At 36.7% G+C, this 21,672-nt stretch overlaps 1 protein-coding gene and 1 long non-coding RNA gene across 2 annotated transcripts in view; one reads left to right on the top strand and one right to left on the bottom strand.

Annotated features, from left to right (window-relative positions):
• Window positions 1-21,672, bottom strand: part of LOC118262496 (nose resistant to fluoxetine protein 6) — a 113,162-nt gene that overhangs the window by 41,150 nt on the left and 50,340 nt on the right. The window contains exon 3 of the mRNA XM_035573916.2: window positions 2,741-2,922. Within this exon, the coding sequence (XP_035429809.2) occupies window positions 2,741-2,922 (182 nt within the window). The remainder of the gene's footprint in view (window positions 1-2,740; window positions 2,923-21,672) is intronic.
• On the top strand, window positions 65-2,053 carry LOC126911253 (uncharacterized). Its single transcript, XR_007705768.1, has 2 exons — window positions 65-300; window positions 1,932-2,053. It is a non-coding gene; the product is annotated as an uncharacterized LOC126911253 (long non-coding RNA).

Below are 21,672 nucleotides of genomic sequence, written 5' to 3'. Positions count from 1 at the left end.
ATGCATGCGAATGGAATGCGAGCTCTTTTTTGTTGGTATCGAATTTACTGCAACGATTTAGGGGCAACTACCCAATTGCTAGCACTGCACCAAATTATCAGCACTCTGAATAAATCGACCAATTCTAAGGTTTTCACTTATTAATTTGGGTTTCCACACTAATAAATAAATAAATACATGTTTTTGGAATCCTGCTATTGGGAAAATTATACTTTAGGACCTCAAATTGGCGGAAATTGTGTAAACAAACATTTGTGTCTCGAAGTTTCTTCTGTTTTTGCCTGTTTCTTGTGATCGCCGGTAAGGACACGTGTTTACATTATATGATATATCGTATCTTTTACAAATTTAATATTGAAACTATCGATTTCTCTGATATTTGAGATATTTTTTTATGATAATCTGAAGAGTAGAATTTGAGGTTCTGGTGATTAATTGGTAAAATACGTAGTGCTGATAAATGGATCGAATATTTTGTAAATTCTAAATTATCAGCACTGGTGATGATAAATGGAGAAAAGTACATAAATAAAAATTTCATATTTTTTTATGTAAATTATGTTTATTTTATGCAAAGAATTAATTTTGTTTTGCAAAAGTAGTTTATACCATCAAAATCCAAATGTTAGCATGGTGCTGATAATTGGATCAGAAGCATGCTGATAAATTGGTTTCCCTAGAAGTTCATCAACTCTTCTTATTTCTTTTTATTTATTTTTTCTGTTCTTATTTTTTGTTTTATTACCAGTAATATTAGCATTAGAATTTTGTAGATGGTATGCAAGCTACGACAACTTCTATAACAAATAAACAATGTTATAACTTATAATATTACTGGAGATTGTCTTAGTAGTGCGCAATTTGTATATCTTGATAGTCAACAATATTTACTAACACCAGTCAAATTACAAGACATTTTGATTACTGAAAAAACATCTGAACGAAAAGGTGTTAAAAAAAGAGATTGACTGGGCCATCGTACGTAATCGTGCAATAGACCATCGTAATTCGTTGCCATGAAATAGACTAAACAATTTAATACGAGAAATGTCAACAAAAGTAGGTATATAGGTAGTATTGTGTATTTTATTTAAAACGTAAAATTAATGTAATATTGATATGATAACAATTTACATTATAACTTTAGACAGAAGGTCTCTTAAGTAGGGACTAAATAAAATAACCGACTTGGTATTACATGGATCTCACATTTTTTTTACGGTACATAAACTGATGACTGACTGACGGTGCGAGACTTGGATTTTTTTACAGAATGTTTTTGATGGTATCTCACTTCTTTTTGTAGATTCAATTATTCCATTAAACAATAAAATGTAACTGCATCAATAACTTTGTAATCTCATACATTTATATGGGTTAACAAAGTTATTGGTGTGATGAAATTGTAACTATATAAATAACTTTGTAATCCCATACATTTAGGATTACAAAGTTATTGATGCAGTTGATGTATCTAAAAAACTGGACTGAATTTACAAAATATTTGATTTTTCCCTTGATGTAGGTACTAACTACTAATTTTATGCAAAAAATTTAAGCTTCTATGTCTGTTAGAAGTGCCTTATACTTTTGATGATCTGTCAGTCAGTGACAAAATTTCGAAACTTTGACGTGTTATAATTCTTAAAGTAATGGTTAAAATTTAATGAAAACTCAAATATACCATTTTTGTACAATGCCTGCTTAGTATCTGAAAATTCAGGCTTCTTGATTTATCCACAACGAAGTTATAGGCGGTCGAAATTGGCCTGAATGGTTTCGAGAAAAGGATGGTACGGCCGTGACGCATTTTTTTGCTCGACTTATACAGATAAAAGTATTATTATGTTACCTACTTACTAACTATATAAAAAATAATTAAAAACAGATTTTATTAATGTAAGTAATTTTTTTAATGCAATTCCTAACAGTGATAGTTAGGTGCTGATAATTGGGTTGCTCTATGCTAGTAATTGGTGGAGATGGTGCCAGTAAATGGTGACAGACCCATTTTTTATTCTTACTTGTCTAAATAATCTTGGATAGAGGTCAATCATGTTTTTCTTTTATTATCGTCTTCCTTATTAAATATTATAACTATTAAAATTTGCCTTAACGGGTAAAAGCCTTTTTTCACAATAATAAATTGGCTTAAATTAGGACTAACCCTTAAAGTGCTGATAATTGGGTACTTTACCCTAAATACTGGAATGGTTTTAGGTATATTTTTTAAATGTTTGTTTTTAAATCTTCTCCTATATTAATATTGTTAGGTTACAATTTTAAAGTACTCAAAATAAAATGGAGGTTTGTGTATTATACAAGGAAAAATGTTGAGGAAATCTTGACTTATAATAAAAGCAATATGAGTGTGAAAACGAAAAAATATTTTTTATGAGACCAGATTTCCCTAAGACTTTCTTTTCATTTTATAAGAATACACAAACATTATTGTTGAAAAAAGTCACTTTGAGATATTGCATTATCGGCGCTGACTGCTAACCATTCGTTGACTTGTCTACTCGTTTACTCCATAACCCACAAAAATCCGGGCATAAAATCATCTATCGACTACCATGCCTTAAAAAACATACATACATACATATCCTCACGCCTTTAATCCCCAAAGGGGTAGGCAGAGGTGCACATTATGGCACGTAATGCCACTGTGTTCACAATTTATGTTGCAAGTCCCATATAATAGGTGGTGAGCCTATTGCCATAAAATTTATAAACATACCTGTGGCAAATGATCATTGTCGATAGTGAGGTTGATCTTAGCGACGTAGAAAGTGGTGGGGAAGGGCGGCGTCTGCGCATAGTACTGTGTCAGCTGCAGGTCGCGGCAGGCGTTCTGTGAGCCCAGCCAGTACTCGTTGCCGAATAACACGTTTGGAGTGTACTGGCCTGATGCGTCGAATACTGTAGGGAGAGAAAAATATAGGATTAGGATCAAATAGTCATAGATTGAGTCATCACATGTTAATGAAAAAATTAATCTGTACCTAGTAGAATAATTTAGCTTTTTCAAACTCTAATGTAGAAAGAAACTAAGCGTAGGTACGTATATTTATCTGTAGTTATACATTTAGACTCAATAAATACAAAAAAGAGGATTACACCTAATGAATATTGCATCATTTTTGCGTTTAAAAATCCTCAACCTCAATAGATGGTCTTAATATTCGCTCCTCAGCAGATTTAAAATCACCTACCAATAATTTACAACACCACAACATCAGTAGCCAACTCAAAGACATTATATCAAATCGTGTACTACATAAATGTATAAGGGTGCCTCTCCACCTGAGATGTGCTATGTAGCTATGCTACGAAGATGTAATAGCTATGCTGTAAAACTATGTGACCGTTTCCACTGATACTAAGCTATGTAGTTATGTGAGGAGGATACACAGCTCGAGTATGCGACGTATCGATAGTAGGCAAGCCATCCATAGCACACATTCAGCACGCACTTTCCATATAAAAAACATAGCTTAGCTGAGTCCGTTTCCAACAGTGTATACCAATGAATATTGGTGGAAGCCAAACGCATCCACAGCAACGTAGCATAGCACATCTCTGGTGGAAAACCACTCTCAATGTGGTCCTCACATAAATTATATCCTGCGGTTCATTTTAATTTCGTCGTTCGTCATCCGGCGCTTTGACGCGTTTCATTCAGAACATAATTAGTTACAACATGGCACTTTGTCATATTGCTAAACTGCAGCCAAATGGCCTTCTCATATTCTGCGGTTAGTGAAATGTTGGTTCATATGCACTAAATGTAGCTTATAATAGTTTTTGTATGCAGGCAAAGGTAATAAGGCTCGCTCGCTTATAATAAGACTTAAAATTTACATACATACATAACCTCACGCCTGTCTCCCATGGGGGTAGGCAGAGACAATGGAACGCCAATTGCCACGGTTCTTACATACTTTCGCTTCATCAACAGTCGTCAGTCTTTTCATGCATGCTCGTCGGTTAAAGGTACTTCTAATTTTAAAGAGACTTAAAACTTAAGTGACAAAAAGCGTGTGCTATATATAATAATATAGACCTCTGTCTACCCTTGACAAGACTTTACCCTAACAAGTATTTAACCTATAGATATATTTGAATAATTATTTCCAATGGATTTTGAACCTAATTTTGTATAATAATAAACCTTTTTAAGGGCTGTAATGATTTACAATTTTTCCCCAAAACAACGATTTCCCCCGCCTTATGTTAGGCGAGAAAAGGCAGTGTCAGACTCTCACTAACTAAAAACCACCCCGTTCCTACTCCAGCTTTACGAGCCGGAGCCCCAGTAAACTTGCTAGGTAGACCGCAGCTCCGGATAATAATAGACCTACCAACTTGACCAACAAACATAACATTCAAAAATTTCTACCGTACACTTGTAAATGACAGCTTCTCAATATTTTACTTCGAACGACGATCGAGTCAAATAAAACGCCCTAAAATTGTATTTCAGTCTCAGCTTCAATCTAGAAATACAGCATAATAAATATCGAACGAGTTACTTTCGGTACAGCGAGACAGTTTTTCAAAGAAACTTTGTTAATTTTTCAACTGGTCCCGTCTACGTGGGCTCAGATAGTTGCAGGAAATGTCTGCAAACTTTTTGACTCGGTTCGGTTTTACCTAGTGCGGTATTTTTAATATTACTACATTATATTTATAAAAGGTTCTATGTATACCAATATAGCTTTGTGTCTATAAAGGTATATGTAATACGAAAGGTATAGAGAAACAAACGAAATGGGTGTCTTTAAACACAGTAACGCCATCTATTATTGAAAAATTATAGAGGTACCTTTTTAACTGTCCTCATTGTTTCTAAAACGATAAGTGGATTTGACGTTGCCGCTTGGTACACAATTTTCATTGTTTCAAAGCAAGATGCAAGCATTTGTCATTTGTAGGCCGCATATTGCTTGTGAAGGATGCATGCATTCGTCAAATGACGCAACGCTTACAGTTGTCGCTTACACTCATTTTCTTAAAACATAGAATCATATAATCCAAATATGGCTAAAGAATATGACAAAATTAATCCAATTCGCTCATTTAAAGCGTTATACAGTAACACCAAACACGACTCAAATTCATCATCATCATCATCAGCCGAGAGACGTCCACTGCTGAACAAAGGCCTCCCCCTTGGTCCTCCACGTAGAACGACAAGCCGCCACCTGCATCCACTGGCTCCCCGCCACTCTGACGATGTCGTCGGTCCACCTAGTGGGAGGTCTGCCCACGCTGCGTCTTCCGGTCCGCGGTCGCCACTCAGTCACCTTCCTGGCCCAGCGGCCATCAGTCCTCCGAGCGACGTGGCCTGCCCATTGCCACTTCAGCCTGCATATTTTGAGAGCTATGTCTGTAACTCTTGTTCTTTGGCGAATTTCCATATTTCGGATTTTGTCGCGCAAAGATACTCCGAGCATAGCTCTCTCCATCGCGCGCTGGGCGACTCTGAGCCTTTCTAAAAGGCCAGCAGTTAGGGACCATGTCTCGGTACCGTACGACTCAAATTAAGCTTAGGTAAAGAGACTTAATTGAAATTTGATAAATTAATTTGAAACAGCCACGAATTCGTCGCCGGCAATTACCTCGTCAAAATGATATGAATGGCGGCTAAATGAAACTTAGTTTCATTTACACGTTAACAAACATTCGTGTGAAACTCATTAACTTGAGTTAACTTTATTTGTTTAACATAATTAGCTGATATAATAATTAATGTTACGTAGAATATTTTACTTATTACGACTGAACAAGCAATTTTGATTATTATGTTATAAATTACCTTTTGTTATAGTGAGTGAGTCATTTCCCAATAACCACCATAGGGATGATGAGGGGGTATGAAAATAAAATATCTATTCAATCCATCGGTTAGATCATGTAAAAATATTAGACACGTATTTTTTTATAGATAAAACTAATCAAAGTTTAGGAGTGGGAGCAAATACGTTCTTTCTACGTATAAAACGTACCTAGAAGTGACGTACAGCGATATTTCAAATCGATCTCTATATTTTCGAAAGTATTTGTTTACGTAAGAAAATAATAAATACGTGTCTAGTGTTATAAAATAATCTACCAGACGGACATTAAATTAAAATTACTCATCTACACTATTTCAGTATCGTTCCTTGTCGAATTGAAAAGTATTGATAGTAATTTGTCTTATTCAATATCCACTTTCCAATAGGAGGGAGACAACTTAAATCTATTGGATACAGTTGATACTTTATAAAGATGGTCAAATGAGTAGTCCTTTTTTATGGTACAAGCCGGTAAACGAGCAGACGGATCATCTAATGGTAAGCAATCGCCGCCACCAATGGGTACCCGAAACACCAGAGGCATTGCAAGTGCATTACCAGCCTTTTGGGGGTTAGGAATTTTAAAGGTTGTTGGGGAAAAGGGAATGGTAAGATTGAGGATCCTCACTCACACAACGAAACACAACGCAAGCGTTGTTTCACGTCGCTTTTCTGTGAGGCCGTGGTATCACACCGGTCGAGCCGGCCCATTCGTGTCGAAGCATGGCTCTCCCACACTTGAAACTCTTTAAGGGTACTACTGAATATATAAATTACAAACATTATAGTCATCTTCCAACCCCTTTGATAAGGAAGCAGACATTATGTTACGCAATGTAAAACAATCTCTAAGAATATCATTGCCCATCATTGCAAATACTCTATAAACATCCACCATCCAGACAAAATGTCCGCCTTGAGGGCAAAAACAAAATTATTATCAGATCAAAATTCTTTCATCAACAATAAATCAACATCTCTTGTTTTTCGTTTTCATTTGGAAACTTCGCGGTTTCCTGACCTCCAGCTCGAACAAAGGAGACGCAATAATAATGGGAAATGAGGACTCATCGAAGTTTTTATTTAAAACCTTTGTAATCCTGTTAATCCCAAGAATTTGGGGGAGGACGATGCTGTTTTAAATTCTTAATTTTCCCATTACGCGCTGTGACCCGGCATTAAAAAATATTACGTTTTCTTCCTTCCCTTTTGTTTGTGAATTTTTTATTTTTATTTTATTTTTCTTTATTGGGACATAAAACAGTTACACATTTCAGATACAATAAAAAAAAAAAACTAGGTATAGAAAATAAAAGGTAAATGTGTAACCCACACTAATGTCCGCGGAATAATATAAATGAAATTAAGAAAAATAGGTGCGTGCGACCATGGAACAGAAAGGTGTAAAATATATACATATGTAAATATCTATAATTACAGGTTTAGGGATTTAAAATTTCAGTGGCCATTCTTTTAAACTTGAAATTGGGAAGTGCAAAAATATCAAGGGTTATATAGTGTGAGTTATACGTATCTACCATACGTCGGAGAGGCGCCCGTGCCCCCGCGTGGGTTCTACACCTTGCAGTGTGGAACAGCTGGGGCACGCGCGCCTCTCGACGCATCACAGTTCTAGGTACAATATAGCATATGTTATCTGTTATTTCAGGACAGTCAAACTTGTTGTTACATAAACCATGCAGCATCATGGTTATCAATAAACTGCGCCTAGACTCCAAACTTTGAAGATTATAACGTTTCAACAGTTGTTTGTATGGTAGCTTTGAGTGTGCGGTTCTATAGTGCGTGGCACGCAAGAATTTTTTTTGAACCATTTCTATTTTAGTTTTATACACGTCAAAAATGGGACTCCAAATCGGGACTGCGTATTCCAATTGAGAACGAACTAAAGTTTTATATAGAAGTAAGAAAGTAGACGGTCTTTTAAAGTCATTTGACGATCGCAATACGAAGCCAAACATACGATACGCTTTATTAATAATATTATCAATATGGACATCAAAATGCAATTTAGAATCCATTGTGACTCCAAGATCTCTTATGTTGCTAACTTTTTTTAGAATCATATCATCTAGCTTGTAATCATATGTGATAATATTTTTATTTTTTGTGAAAGTTATTGCATTACACTTGGGTAAACTGAGCTGAAATTTATTGTTCGAACAATAACGAGAAAGCCTATCTAAGTCTTCCTGTAGTAACTGACAATCCTGAATGTTTTTACAAGACTTGTAAATTTTGATATCATCTGCATACATTAGAAACTGAGAGTGAGTAAAACATTTTTTTATGTCATTCACGAACAGGACAAAAAGCAATGGTCCCAAAATTGAACCTTGGGGCACACCGGAACTGACAACAATGGAATTGGACTGATAGCCATTTATAACGATTTTTTGTGACCTATTAAAAATATATGACTTGAACCAACGTAACAGATTTCCTCGGATGCCGTTGAAGGCAATTTTATCTAAAAGTAGTTTGTGGTCTACCTTGTCAAAAGCCTTCCGAAAGTCCGTGTAAATAGCATCAACTTGAATTTGATCGTCCATCGTTTTGAATAAAAAGTCAGTAAATACCAGGAGATTAGTATTCGTCGAACGACGCTTAATAAATCCATGCTGTTCACTTAAAATAAGGTGGTGAATGTGTGAATATAATTCATTGTGCACAAGACCCTCAAAAAGCTTCGACAAGATAGACAATATCGAGATAGGACGATAGTTTTTTACATCATGTTTATCCCCAGTTTTAAAGACCGGTGTAATATTAGCGCATTTCCAAATATCGGGAAAAGTTCCTACACATAAACATTTGTTGAATATTATATGGAGAGGACAAACTATACATTCTGCGGTCTTTTTAAAAAAATGGGTGGTAAAGAATCAGGACCGGGTCCCTTATTCAAATCTAATTTCTTAATTGCTTTAAGTACAACGTCCTTAGACAAGTAAATATCTGAAAATATAGACGCATTATCTGCGAATACGTTTGGTGGCTGCCACACTGTGGGATCAAAATTAGAAGGTTCATAAACTGAAGTGAAAAAAGTCGAAAACATATTACTTATTTCAATAGGATCACTCGAGTGTACGTCATCTAGATACATGTTTGCTGGTATTACCGCCCTGCCCTTTCGGTTGGAAACATAAGTCCAAAAGTGTTTAATATTTAGCGGTATACTATCCTCGACAGTTTTTATATATTTTTCAAAGCATTTGACAGATTCGGATTTAAAACGCTTACGATGTACTGAAAAACTTTGATAATCTGACATATTCCCATATGTTTTCCATTTAAGCCAGGATTTTTCTTTGGATTTGAATATGCGAATAAGGGCAGGAGAAAACCACATAGGAAAACGTGAATTTGTGAGCCTAGTAAGCGGAACATGTGTTTTAATTAAGCTGTAAATTTGATTATAAAATACGTTAACCGATTGTTCCGCAGTCAGCTCGTCAAGCAATCGATTCCAATCTATCTTACTCAGCTCATTATTTATTATTTCATAATTAGCTTTATAGAAATTGTGTCTAGTGGATTTGTGGCGCTTCATAGGTGAAATAACTGTAGCGAGTGAAGTAATCGCTGAGAAAGGAGGGTGATAATTATCAGGCGGCAGTAATGGAGCACAAAGTTTTGTTTCACAATTAACGTTCGACAAGAATAAATCTAAAATACGCCCCAAGTTGTTTTTTTGTGTGTTATATTGAAAACTGTTTGTAAAAGAAATAAAATTGCCCAGAGAAATACCAATATTATCATTCGATTGAGGTACCACATAGTTACATCCACTACAATCAAGCCAGTCAATGTTAGGTAGATTGTAGTCACCTATAACATAAAATGTGTCAGTACTGACGTCACTAAATATATCTTGTAACATATCAAAGTGAGACGAATAAAGATCCCCGGGAGAACGCGGCGGTATATAGGCTGCAGATATAATATGGCGCTTGGTAGGATGCGACGCTGGCAGTTGTACTAATACATGCTCAAAATCAGTGCGCGCGAGGTGCGTAAAAAAGTTAGTTGGTCGTAAAGAACGTAAAATGGCAATAAGCACCCCACCACCGTCACGCTTCTCCGTGGCAGAGCGGTCGCGATCGGATCTAAATACCAAATACCGATCGTCGATGTATTCACTATCAGAAATGTCTGGTATCAGCCAGGTCTCCGTAAGAACGATTACGTCATAAGAGAAAGACAAAATGTTCATAAACAGTGTATGTAACTTAGTACGCAGTCCTCGACAATTTTGATAGTAAAAAGTTAAGCTGTATTTATCCATTGTAAACAAAAATAATGCAAATGAAGTTTAATAAACAAAGTTTGGAGTTCAGTACAATTAAAATCAACAACGTAACGGCACTGTGACACATAAAAACAAACTGGTATAGTGGAACAAACAACTTTTCAAACGTTAACAATTGCAAATATAATCGGTAGAAGTATAGGAGAAAATATGTTATTAATGTTCTGTAACATATTAAAACACAGTTTATATACGTATTCAATGTAGAATTAACTTTAAATGAAGCTGTCTTGTCCTGATTACATATAATAGTCATCAATTATAATTCATGGAATTATTTTTTAAGTGCGCTGCAAGTTTATTAAAGTAAGTGAGGGTGATTGTATAAAATTTCTGGAATACATTAAAATTTAGTGTTCTGCCATACATTAAAGCACAATCAATACAAGTATTCAATGTAAAATTAACTTCCAGTAATACTTCTTTGTCCTGAATACAAACAATAGATGACACAATATAATCCACGGAATTACATTTTAAGTACACTGCAAATTTATTTAGATAAGTGAGGGTGATTGTAAAATATTTAATTTTATTGGTAGCCGCAACTGCGTAAACAACACAGAGTAATGAAAATGTCAGAGAGCACAAACCGTAAGGCAAACAAAACAGCAAGTCACATGGTATCGAGGTAAATCGCACTTTTAGGTTAGAGAGATAGAAATTAATATTAACCGGATGCTTTATATGGTTTAATTTTGCACAGGTCTTCTTCAGAACGAACGGTAAAGGCCGCTTCTGCGACGTCAGCGCGAACAAGAATAATTCCATGTTTAACCCATACGAATCGATGTCCATTTTGTTTTGCAATTTCTTTGGTCCGACGAAACAAATTCTTTTTCTGTAGTGTTAGATGTTCGTTAATATATATTTTCTGTGGATTGCTACTCAACTTTAGGTCTTCAGTCGTGATACCCTTTTTGAGGCGAGCTGCAGCAATGAAGTTGTCACGAAGGATCTGACTAGCGAGTTTTACGACTATGTTCTTTGGCTTTGTAGATTTAGGATTCAATAATGGAACACGGTGAATAGCGATGACGTCACGTGGCAGTAGTGGTTGCTTGATTAAAGAACTAACATTTTCGAGAATAGACATGAGATTTTCTCCACGTCTCTCAGGCAGATTGCTTATCTCGACGTTACAATTACGGGATTTTTGTTCAGCCGCTTCCAACTTCGTCTCTAATAAAGCAATTCTTTGTTCGGCTTCCTGAGGTGAAGACACTTTTTCCTCCAGTTTAGAAATGCGTCTGGCAAAGTCTTTTGACTTCTCTTCCAGGTGATCGTACTTGTCACTTATAAACTTGATCGACGTTTTTATGCCTTCAAATTCAGACAGGAGTATAGAAAATTTTTCATCCTGTTTTTTCAAGCAATTTTCAACCATAGATTTCATATTTGTCTGGAAATCATGAAGTACTTCACGCCAGTCCATATCGCAGTTGCCCGTCATGCCTTTACGGAGGGTGACATACGGAGGAGGAGATTCCTTTTCAATTAGAGATCCATCGATGCTCATTTCACCAGGACATGGTGAATCAGCAACATCACTAGTATGATCATATGTGCTGTTCATGGTATTCATGATATGAAGTATCTGTCTAAAGCACTACTCTGTGCCAGGTAAAAATGTTCGCAAAAAAATAAATAAACGATAACGCCAACGCGTTCGATTAGTTACACACACTCGAATTTGTTGCGCACACTTGAGTATTATACTGTTAATTTACACTACGAGCGAATATGAGACAACCGGTCTGGTCCGGGGCGCACGGCGGAATGTGAATATATAGTATTCTATTAATAATTCAGCCTTACAGCTGCGCACCTGAAGGATATCTTTGGTCCTATTTCTAAAGTGTGCGATCTTTTCTAGATACTGAATAAAAGACATCAAAGAGACAAATCAAATATTCGACGTAAATAAATGAAGAGCGTAGTTGAATGGCGTCACCTTATGTCTTCTTTTTTGGCAGGTAATGTATTGGTTCACGCAATTTTAATCAATCATGTTTATAATGTCATGTTCAAATTTTGACGTGGTGTGGAGATAGTCAAGATGATGACGCTTTATTAGGAAAAGATTACTATAGGTATTATAAATGCGAAAGTTTGTAAGGTGGCGAGTTTGTGGGTATGTTTGTTACTCAATCACGACAATACGGCTGGAACCAAACAGAGGTTGATTATGGTCTGAGTCTAGAATAACACATAGGCTACTTGTTATATCTATATTGTTTATGGTAAAAAAAGAATAAATAAACAAAATGTATTTGTCACTAGTTGTCACCCGTTTGTCGTAAATAAAAACTCCTAAAGCAAACACGCATTTTAACTGAATCAATTCCTACGAAACTACCATCAAGCTTAATATCAAAAACATAGTGGTCCTTCGAGCCGGATTTACGAACCGAGCTAATTGCAAAAAACAAGTTATCGAAGATATCGTCAGGCCAACGAGAACAATAGCGACATCGCATTCCGAAGGTCCGTCATTAATGAATGAATAGAAGCAAAAAAAGGTGCAATGACTACTAAGGAGCTAATAAACGTTTTAGAAGACACAGCTGCTTTATTACAAAAAACGCAAGTAAACATTAAGAAATGTCCTAAAACCAGGCTGACAAAAGGTTACGTCGAGGCAAGAATAAAATGTATAGACGAATATTGGACAACATTCAGAGAATCTCATCAACAATTAGTCAAGATAACAACGAAAGAACAAAAACAAACGTTAAATTACTTCGTTAACGAGGATTTCTATACTTATGAAGATTTATATCTTGTGTTATTAGCCGACTTGCAAGACCTTTTGTCGACGATAAACGCATCGTCCCTACCCACATCATCGAAAAATAATTCATTTACAAATACGACTAATGATCAACTCGTTAGGCTGCCGAGGATACAACTACCAAGATTTAGTGGGAATTATGAAGATTGGCCTACCTTTCAAGACTTATTTATTTCATTAGTTCATGAAAACACGGCGATTAGTGATGTTCAAAAGTTACACTATTTGAAGAGTAGTGTCACTGGAGAGGCCGAGGTGTTATTGAAACCTATTCAAATAACTCAAAGTAATTATGAACAAGCATGGAGTGTTCTCAAAACCAGATACGGTAATAAAAGATTGATTATCAATTCAGTTTTAAAGAAATTATTTTCGCAAAGAAAAATAAATACTCAATCTGCAAATCAAATAAAGAGTTTATTGGACGTTACAACGGATTGCTTAAACAACTTACAAAACTTAAATATAATTACGAGCTCTTGGGATCCTATAATCATTTTTATAGTGATTCAGAAAATGGACACAGAGACTCACAAAGAATGGGAACAAACCGTTTGTACAAATGAAGACGATAAATTACCTACCTGGGATGACTTAAGACAGTTCATGCAATCAAAATACCGTACCTTAGAACTTGTAATGTCAACATCGGGCCTCCGTGAGAAGTCTATCAAAGAGCGTTCACACTTTGTTACTGCTACAGCCTCAACTTCACCATCGTCGGGAGATAGAAAATGCGTGCTATGTAAAGAAAGCCATACCTTATGCCACTGTAAGGAGTTCTGCAAACTGCAACCTGCTGAGAGAGCTGAATATGTTAAGTCAAACAAACTTTGCTTTAATTGTTTGGTACCAGGACATTCCGCATACCTATGTAAATTGCGAGTCTCATGTCGTATATGCAGTCGACGTCATCACACTCTGCTACACCGATCTAAGGACGCTACTTCTTCGGTACAATCTGAGGACACTGAACAACCGAAAGTAGTACAACACGGCGTAGAAGAGAAGGAGGAACTAGTCAACACTACAATCGCGTCGCATCACAGTACCAAACTAAGCACAAGTCTAGCACTACTGGCCACGGCAACAGTTTTAGCAAGGAACGAACATAATCACACTGTTGTTCTACGTGCACTGGTAGACCAAGGTTCGCAGGCATCATTCATTAGCGAGAAGGCGACACAACTACTTAAATTAACCAGGCGTACAGCAAGAGGAAGTATCATTGGAGTGGGATCTACAAAAACTAACGTCAATCACGTGGTACAACTAAGGATTGGTTCTCGATTGCATTCAAGCTTCGAGATCAACATTGAAGCATACGTCATGAGTAAACAGTTAACCACGAAAATCCCTTCCAAAGCTGTTACTGTCACACATTGGCCACACCTAGAGGGACTCAACCTGGCTGATCCGGAGTATCACAAACCGGGTCCAATAGACTTGCTCCTTGGTGTTAAAGAGTATGCACAAATCGTGCAGCAACAATTAATCAAAGGTCCTCCGGGTTCTCCATGTGCACAAGAAACAAACCTGGGATGGATTCTGTTTGGAGAAATCAATACCAGTGTAAGAGAAGAAAGTTTTCTGGTCCTTCATCAACAAATAGAAGTAGAAAACATGTTAAAATCCCTTTGGGAAATTGACACAGACAAGAAAAGAAAATTAACAAGAGAAGAAAAGCTATGTGAAACTATATATGAAAAAAATCAGACAAGAACAAAAGAAGGAAGATATGTAGTAAGCTTACCATTTAAAACTGAAAAACCCTTATCTCCTAATGGAAACACTAAAGAAATAGCAAGAAAGAGACTACTACAGCTTGAAAGAAGATTCAGAAAAGAGCCTACACTAAAAGAAAACTATCAAAAGGCCATGCAAGAATATATAAAATCAAACTACATGGAAGAAATACCTGAAAATGAAAGTAATAAAAACAAATCTGTGTACTTACCTCATCACGCAGTTGTCCGCGCTGACAGAGAAACTTCAAAGACACGCGTCGTATTTGATGCTTCGGCTAAAGGGTCGAATAACGTTTCTCTCAATGATGAGCTACTTGTAGGTCCTCAACTGCAAGACGACCTTAGAGATATTGTTATGCGATCGAGACTATATCGTGTCTGCTATGCCAGTGACATCCAGAAGATGTATCTTCAGGTTTTACTACACAAACAAGACGCCGATACATATCATCGCCTTCTGTGGCGAGAAGAAGAATCAGATCCAATCAAAGAATACCGTATGCTTCGTGTTACTTTTGGTACAGCTTCAGCACCCTATCTAGCAGTCAGAACTCTTCATCAAGTGGCTGACGATGAAGGTGAAAACCATCCAGAAGCCGTACGAGTTATCAAATCAGATTTTTATATGGATGATCTGATCTCAGGCGAGGATACGGCAGAGAAAGCTATACAGACAGCTCAAGAAGTGTCATCTATACTGCAAAAAGGTGGCTTCATATTATCAAAATGGTCTTCGAATTCTATGGAGTTTATGCAATCTATAGAAGCCAATAAGAGAACAACACGAGTACACTTAGATTTAAAATTAGATGGAACTGTGCAAGCCCTAGGTTTGATCTGGAATCTAGGAACAGATCAATTTCAATATAAAATAAACTTACTTCCAGTGTCAGATAAAATTACAAAAAGAACAATCTTATCTGACATGCAGAAATTGTTCGATCCTCTGGGATGGATCGCTCCGAGTTTGATCTTGGCTAAAATGTTAATACAAAAATTATGGTTGGAAAAGACTGGCTGGGACGACAAAATAAGTCAAAACCTGATTGACGAGTGGTTGACTATCCGTAAGGACTTTGAAGGAGTAAAAGAAGTACATATTGATCGATGGCTTGGCACATTAACGAGTGAGGTAGACAAAATAGAAATTCATGGCTTCAGCGACGCTTCCACGCGAGCATACGCAGCTGTAGCTTACGTCCGAATAAAGATGCGGGATGGCTCAGTGTCAACAAAACTGCAAGCAGCTAAGACTAGAGTGGCACCGCTACGAACTGTGTCACTACCACGGTTGGAGTTATGTGGAGCGCTGTTACTGTCGAGATTGCTTAAGCAAATACAACAAGCCATGCGAATACCTACCGTAAACATCTATGCATGGACAGATTCAACCATCGTCCTTGCGTGGTTATCAGGCGATCCCCACAAATGGAAGACATTTATAGCAAACCGGGTTGTAGAGATAGCTGAAAATGTAAATAACAACCGGTGGTTTCATGTCTCATCTGAAGATAATCCTGCAGACATTGGGTCACGGGGTATGTTAATAGTTGATCTAAAAAGGTCCAATTTGTGGTGGAAGGGTCCAGCTTGGCTCTCTGAAACAGAAATAACATTAAAACAAGAATATGAATCTACTGATTTAGAAAGAAAAAGAGATACAATACAAGCAAATTTAAAAGTAAATATTGAAGAAGGCCTAACGTCACAGTTTAATGAGTTTACTAATTTACAAGAACTGATACAAGTAATAACATACTGTCGAAGATTTTTAAATTTTAAGAGAAGCTTAGAAAACTTGGAGAAGAACTTTACTACAAAGGAATTAGAAAAGTCACTTATGAAATGCATAGAATTAGTACAACAACAAGAATTTAAAGATGATATAGAAAGGATAAAATCAAATAAAGCATTAAAAGGAGAAAGTAAAATTAAAACATTAAATCCTTACCTTGACGAAGATGGTATCCTCAGGGTGGGCGGTCGACTTCGTAACGCGAATTTGGATGAGCAGGTTAAACATCCTGTTATATTAGGAAACAAGAACACTTTGGTGCCTTTGATTATCGCCGACGCACATGCTCGCACACTGCACGGTGGTGTTCAACTTATGTTAAGTTACATAAGCTCAAGGTATTGGATTGTACGAGCCAAGGCACTTATAAAATCCTGCATACACAAGTGTCTTATATGTGCTAGACTAAAAGCGAAATCAAGAACACAGTTAATGGGTGACCTACCTAAAGTGCGAGTCACTCCTGCTCGAGCTTTCCTACACACCGGAGTTGATTTTGCAGGCCCATTTAATATAAGCATGTCTAAAGGAAGAGGCATCAGAACTCAGAAGGCATACATCTGCGTATTCATATGTATGTCAACCAAGGCAATGCATCTTGAGTTGGTAAGCGATTTAACCTCTGAGGCCTTTATCGCTGCATTCAAGCGATTTGTTGCAAGAAGAGGAAAATGTAGTGATATATGGAGTGATCAGGGCCGAAACTTTGTTGGGGCCAACAAAGAACTGATGGCTGCATGGAAAGAGGCAAATCTGGTCTTCGAAGGTGTAATATCAAACACACTGGCACTGGAAGGAACACAATGGCATTACATACCAGCGTACTCACCGAACTTTGGAGGCTTGTGGGAGGCCGGCGTAAAATCAGTAAAACACCATTTGAAACGCATTCTAACCACCAATCTAACCTATGAAGAAATGACTACGGTGTTGTGCCAAATTGAGGCTTGTCTCAATTCTAGGCCGTTGTGTCCTATCGATGATAAAGATCCAGACTGCATAGAAGTCCTTACACCTGGACACTTCCTTATTGGTGAAGCTCCTATCGTGGTACCGTCACCTAATTTCAAAAACATAAATATGCATTCCCTATCGCGGTGGCAGTATACACAAAAGTTGATTGGCGATTTCTGGCGACGTTGGCAACAAGAATATTTGACAAGATTACAACAACGTCCTATTTGGTTAAAGAAATCAGAAGAGTTCAAAATCGGTGATGTTGTCTTGATAAAGACCGACGGATTACCGCCAGGAAAGTTTTCCCTTGGTCGTGTGGTAGATAAGCATCCCGGAAAAGACGGCATTACTAGAGTCTATAGTATCAAAAGTGGCAACAGCGTAGTGAAGAGATGCTGTTCCAAGTTGTGCGCATTGCCAATTGAAAATGAATGAAGTTTATGCTAAATTTCACATAAAATACTCTTAAGACTATTATGATTAGTTTAATAAGTATAGTAATAGTAAATATCCATTTTAAGATTTCCTATTGTTATGTTTAGAAAAGAACTATGTCCTTTTGGTGGGCGGCATGTTATATCTATATTGTTTATGGTAAAAAAAGAATAAATAAACAAAATGTATTTGTCACTAGTTGTCACCCGTTTGTCGTAAATAAAAACTCCTAAAGCAAACACGCATTTTAACTGAATCAATTCCTACGAAACTACCATCAAGCTTAATATCAAAAACACTACTTATTATCCCACGGGAACGCAGACAAAGCCGCTGGCAGAAGATAGTTTCAAAATACAAACTTAATATTCATCATTGAATGCTATTGTAATAGTTTAATTTACTGTCTCGATTACATTACTCTCAAGTTCCAAAGCAATTGGACGGTTGACAGAATACCGGGACGCCAGCGCTCCAACGTGATCCTAACTGAGATCCCGCACCACGTGAAACGGTGCACAATTCCACTGATTTATCGCCCTCACACTTATTAATTCAGTGAAATATTGCCCTCTCTAGATGAGCCGCAGGCCCGTAAGAGCTACTATCTATTATATCTTCGCCTTAAGTGTATTATAAGCTCCGTTGTGTACAACCTTTTGTTAAAGGATTCCGTGATGTCCACACATTTTCTCAGCAATATTTTGTGCAATTTATCAACAAAATTTTGGTAAATCTACTGAAGCTCCTCTTCCGAGCTACAAAGGCATTATTTCGTGTTTACTTAGAGCTATGATTTCTCCTTTATACGGTTTTAGTTCGAGGACACAGGCATGGCAGCTGGCGACCGTCTAAAATTTCGTTTCTATTACGGACACTTTTACGGCAAAGGAAACTACAAATACAGCGGAGATGCAGTAAAAGAAAACGTTAAACAAGAGTCGGATGGCGAACATAAAACAGCGCGAGATATTAAATCATGGAGCCTACTTCAGAAGAACAATTTTATCTGTGAATTCATAAGGTGAAATATCACAGTTTCAGGTTGGTAGAAACATTTGAATAAATGTAGCCCTCTCTGTAATAAATTAGCGTTGAAAGTCATTGTTAAAAGCAAAACTCCCGGCGACTATATTAGCCTTGTTTTAGTTTCTTGTGCCGCCTATGTCACAATGTTTGGTAATTAAAACTTTGAGATATATGCCCTTCTAGTTGAATTTATTAAGCTTAATACTGTGGTGTTTTACTTTTGTATATAGGAACTTATTAATATTCATAGGAAAAGGAATTATGGTACTACAAAGAATACACAGTTTGACATTCCTGCCAATAAAATTCCTCCCGTCACAATCAGTCCAGCTTTTTCAGAGATTAGCCAGAACAAACAAATAGACAGACAGACAAAAATTTAAAACACCTCTCAAGCCAAAATCCATCAAGCCGTTTAGGCTGCAGAGCGTGCCAAACAATTATACATACATACATACATACCCTCGAAATACATAACCCTTCCTTCTGGCGCAGTCGGGTAAAATATATATATGTATATTGGTGTGTGCATCGTATGCATTCATATAGTAAAAAGCGGTTATTTCAAAATCACAAACAGACACTAGAATTTTATTTATTGATCCAGATGGAACAGGTAATTATGATATATTGGTTCCTTGTAATTTACTCGTCCTTTAGAGACGTTCTTACTACAAGACTATCTTTAAATGTATATACCAAATAAGTATCAGCCTCAATGAATTTTCACAAAACAAACCTGTTCTTAAACCAACCACATTTCTTCTTCGTCAACATGAATGTGACGTTCTATTTATCAAAGTCCCGGAAAACATAATACCAATAAAACTCATCTAACTTTGTTTTATTGACAGCTCACGATGAAGTGTTTTTCCAAAGATTTCGCTATGAAACAACCGATCTGTTTGTTCTGTACACTGAACTAAAGAACATCCCCCATGGCCTCAGGGATTTAAAGTTTTATGGGAAAGTTTAGAACATGGGTTTCCTAACTTTTTATGGTAAAGGACCAGTTTCGTAATTCTTGTTAAGTTAGGAAACACTATTACTATTTTTTTTTCATGTGATCACACCAGTGATTTTGTCATTCACTCATAAATATAGTGACATTTGGATTATTGAAATTAGTTGCTCCTCTCAGTTGTGTCCTTTGATATAAGTTTAATTCGAGTTTTAACAGTGGTATTTATTGGATAGAGCCACAGAAGTGTAGTCCCATGTAGTCTGGTGTGTGTGTGTGTTTTTTTTTCATTTTGCGAACCAATTTTTCTTCTGCGGACTACAAGGGATCTACGGACCAACTGTTAAGAACTATTGGTTTAGAAGGACATTTGGTGTTTAGGATTGATGTATCCCATGTAATAGGGAGTGAATTTATTGCCATACTTGAAGAACAGTTCCTAACTTGGGTTAATAACTGTATTTTTTTTATTAAATATTAACCTTTATCACTACTTATTTGACAGTCTTAACTTAATTGTTGTTTGACTTCTGGACCCATTAGCCTTATATGGAACATTCAACTTGCATTCAGACACAACACACCAAATACATATAACCAAGGTAATAAGGCTTTAACAGCTGTTAAGTTTAACAAACACGACATGACACTGTCATTTAAGTATGACATTAATCTGTTAAAACATATTTTAAACGCAATGACATAGGTTTATTCCACTATTGGCCTAACCTTAAGGGCCAAGTCATTAACACAATTCCCTTGATGTTATTTACTTCTTACTTCCCATAATTACACAACTCTAGTTCACCATGAGGTAACATGGACCACAAAACCATAAACAGATTAATCAAGAGATAGTTTACATGGTGTTACAACATACATATTCAATAAGTGGGTGGATATTGATTACTTTGTAAATTGATATCGAAGTTTGAACTAAGATATCTGTGGGTTGACACAGATAACCACAGAGAAACAGTAGTCACAAGTTACATGCCACGAAACGTTCACTTTAAGGTAAGCGTCCACAGGCCCGCATCGTACGCATCGCACGCAACGGGTTTTAGTTTGTCTTGTATAGAAACTCATACAACTGCGTCCACTGATCCGCATCGTACGCACCGCATCAACATCAATGCCTAAATGCGATGCGTACAGATGACGTCATATGGAATGCGTACGATACGGGCCTGTGGATGCTTATCTTTAAGCGGAAATATAGTACGATGTTGACTTATGAATAGAGAAATGTAATATCAAAGTAAATCTGCATATTGCTATCTATTTGCTTTGTCTATCGAGTTAATTGATAAAGAGACACAACTAGGCATAAATCACTCAATAGAATTCAATTAACATTCAATCACAGCCTTCAATTCTTCTCGTCTCTTTATTTAATAGACAGAATTTCGTTCACGTGTTCTAGATTTAACATTTATTTATTTCGACTGGACAACTTTAATCGACATAGCCATTTTATTTATCTGTCAACGGCAAAATAAATTGACGCCGAATTGAAAATACGATAAAAAATAAATGCGGCTATTGGAAATACCCGATTGACATGAAGAAAGATGGTTGCAACCGATCGCGGCCAGAGGTCCGATTGAACCTTTTGAAGTATGAATTAGGTACCTACAACCCGAAATGCCACGAATTTTACGTTTGCATTGGCATCTGTTTCTGCGTGAATTCTTAAAAGGCCGCAGGTCCCTTTTGCGGTTAACTCTGTGAGGTCCATCTGGTAGGTAGGGCAGGCCTTAAAAACGTGCAT

Source organism: Spodoptera frugiperda, chromosome 12 (assembly GCF_023101765.2).
Source record: "Spodoptera frugiperda isolate SF20-4 chromosome 12, AGI-APGP_CSIRO_Sfru_2.0, whole genome shotgun sequence".
Lineage (NCBI taxonomy): Eukaryota > Metazoa > Arthropoda > Insecta > Lepidoptera > Noctuidae > Spodoptera > Spodoptera frugiperda.
The sequence above is the reverse complement of the archived record's forward strand: the minus strand, read 5'-3'. Positions and strand labels throughout refer to the sequence as shown.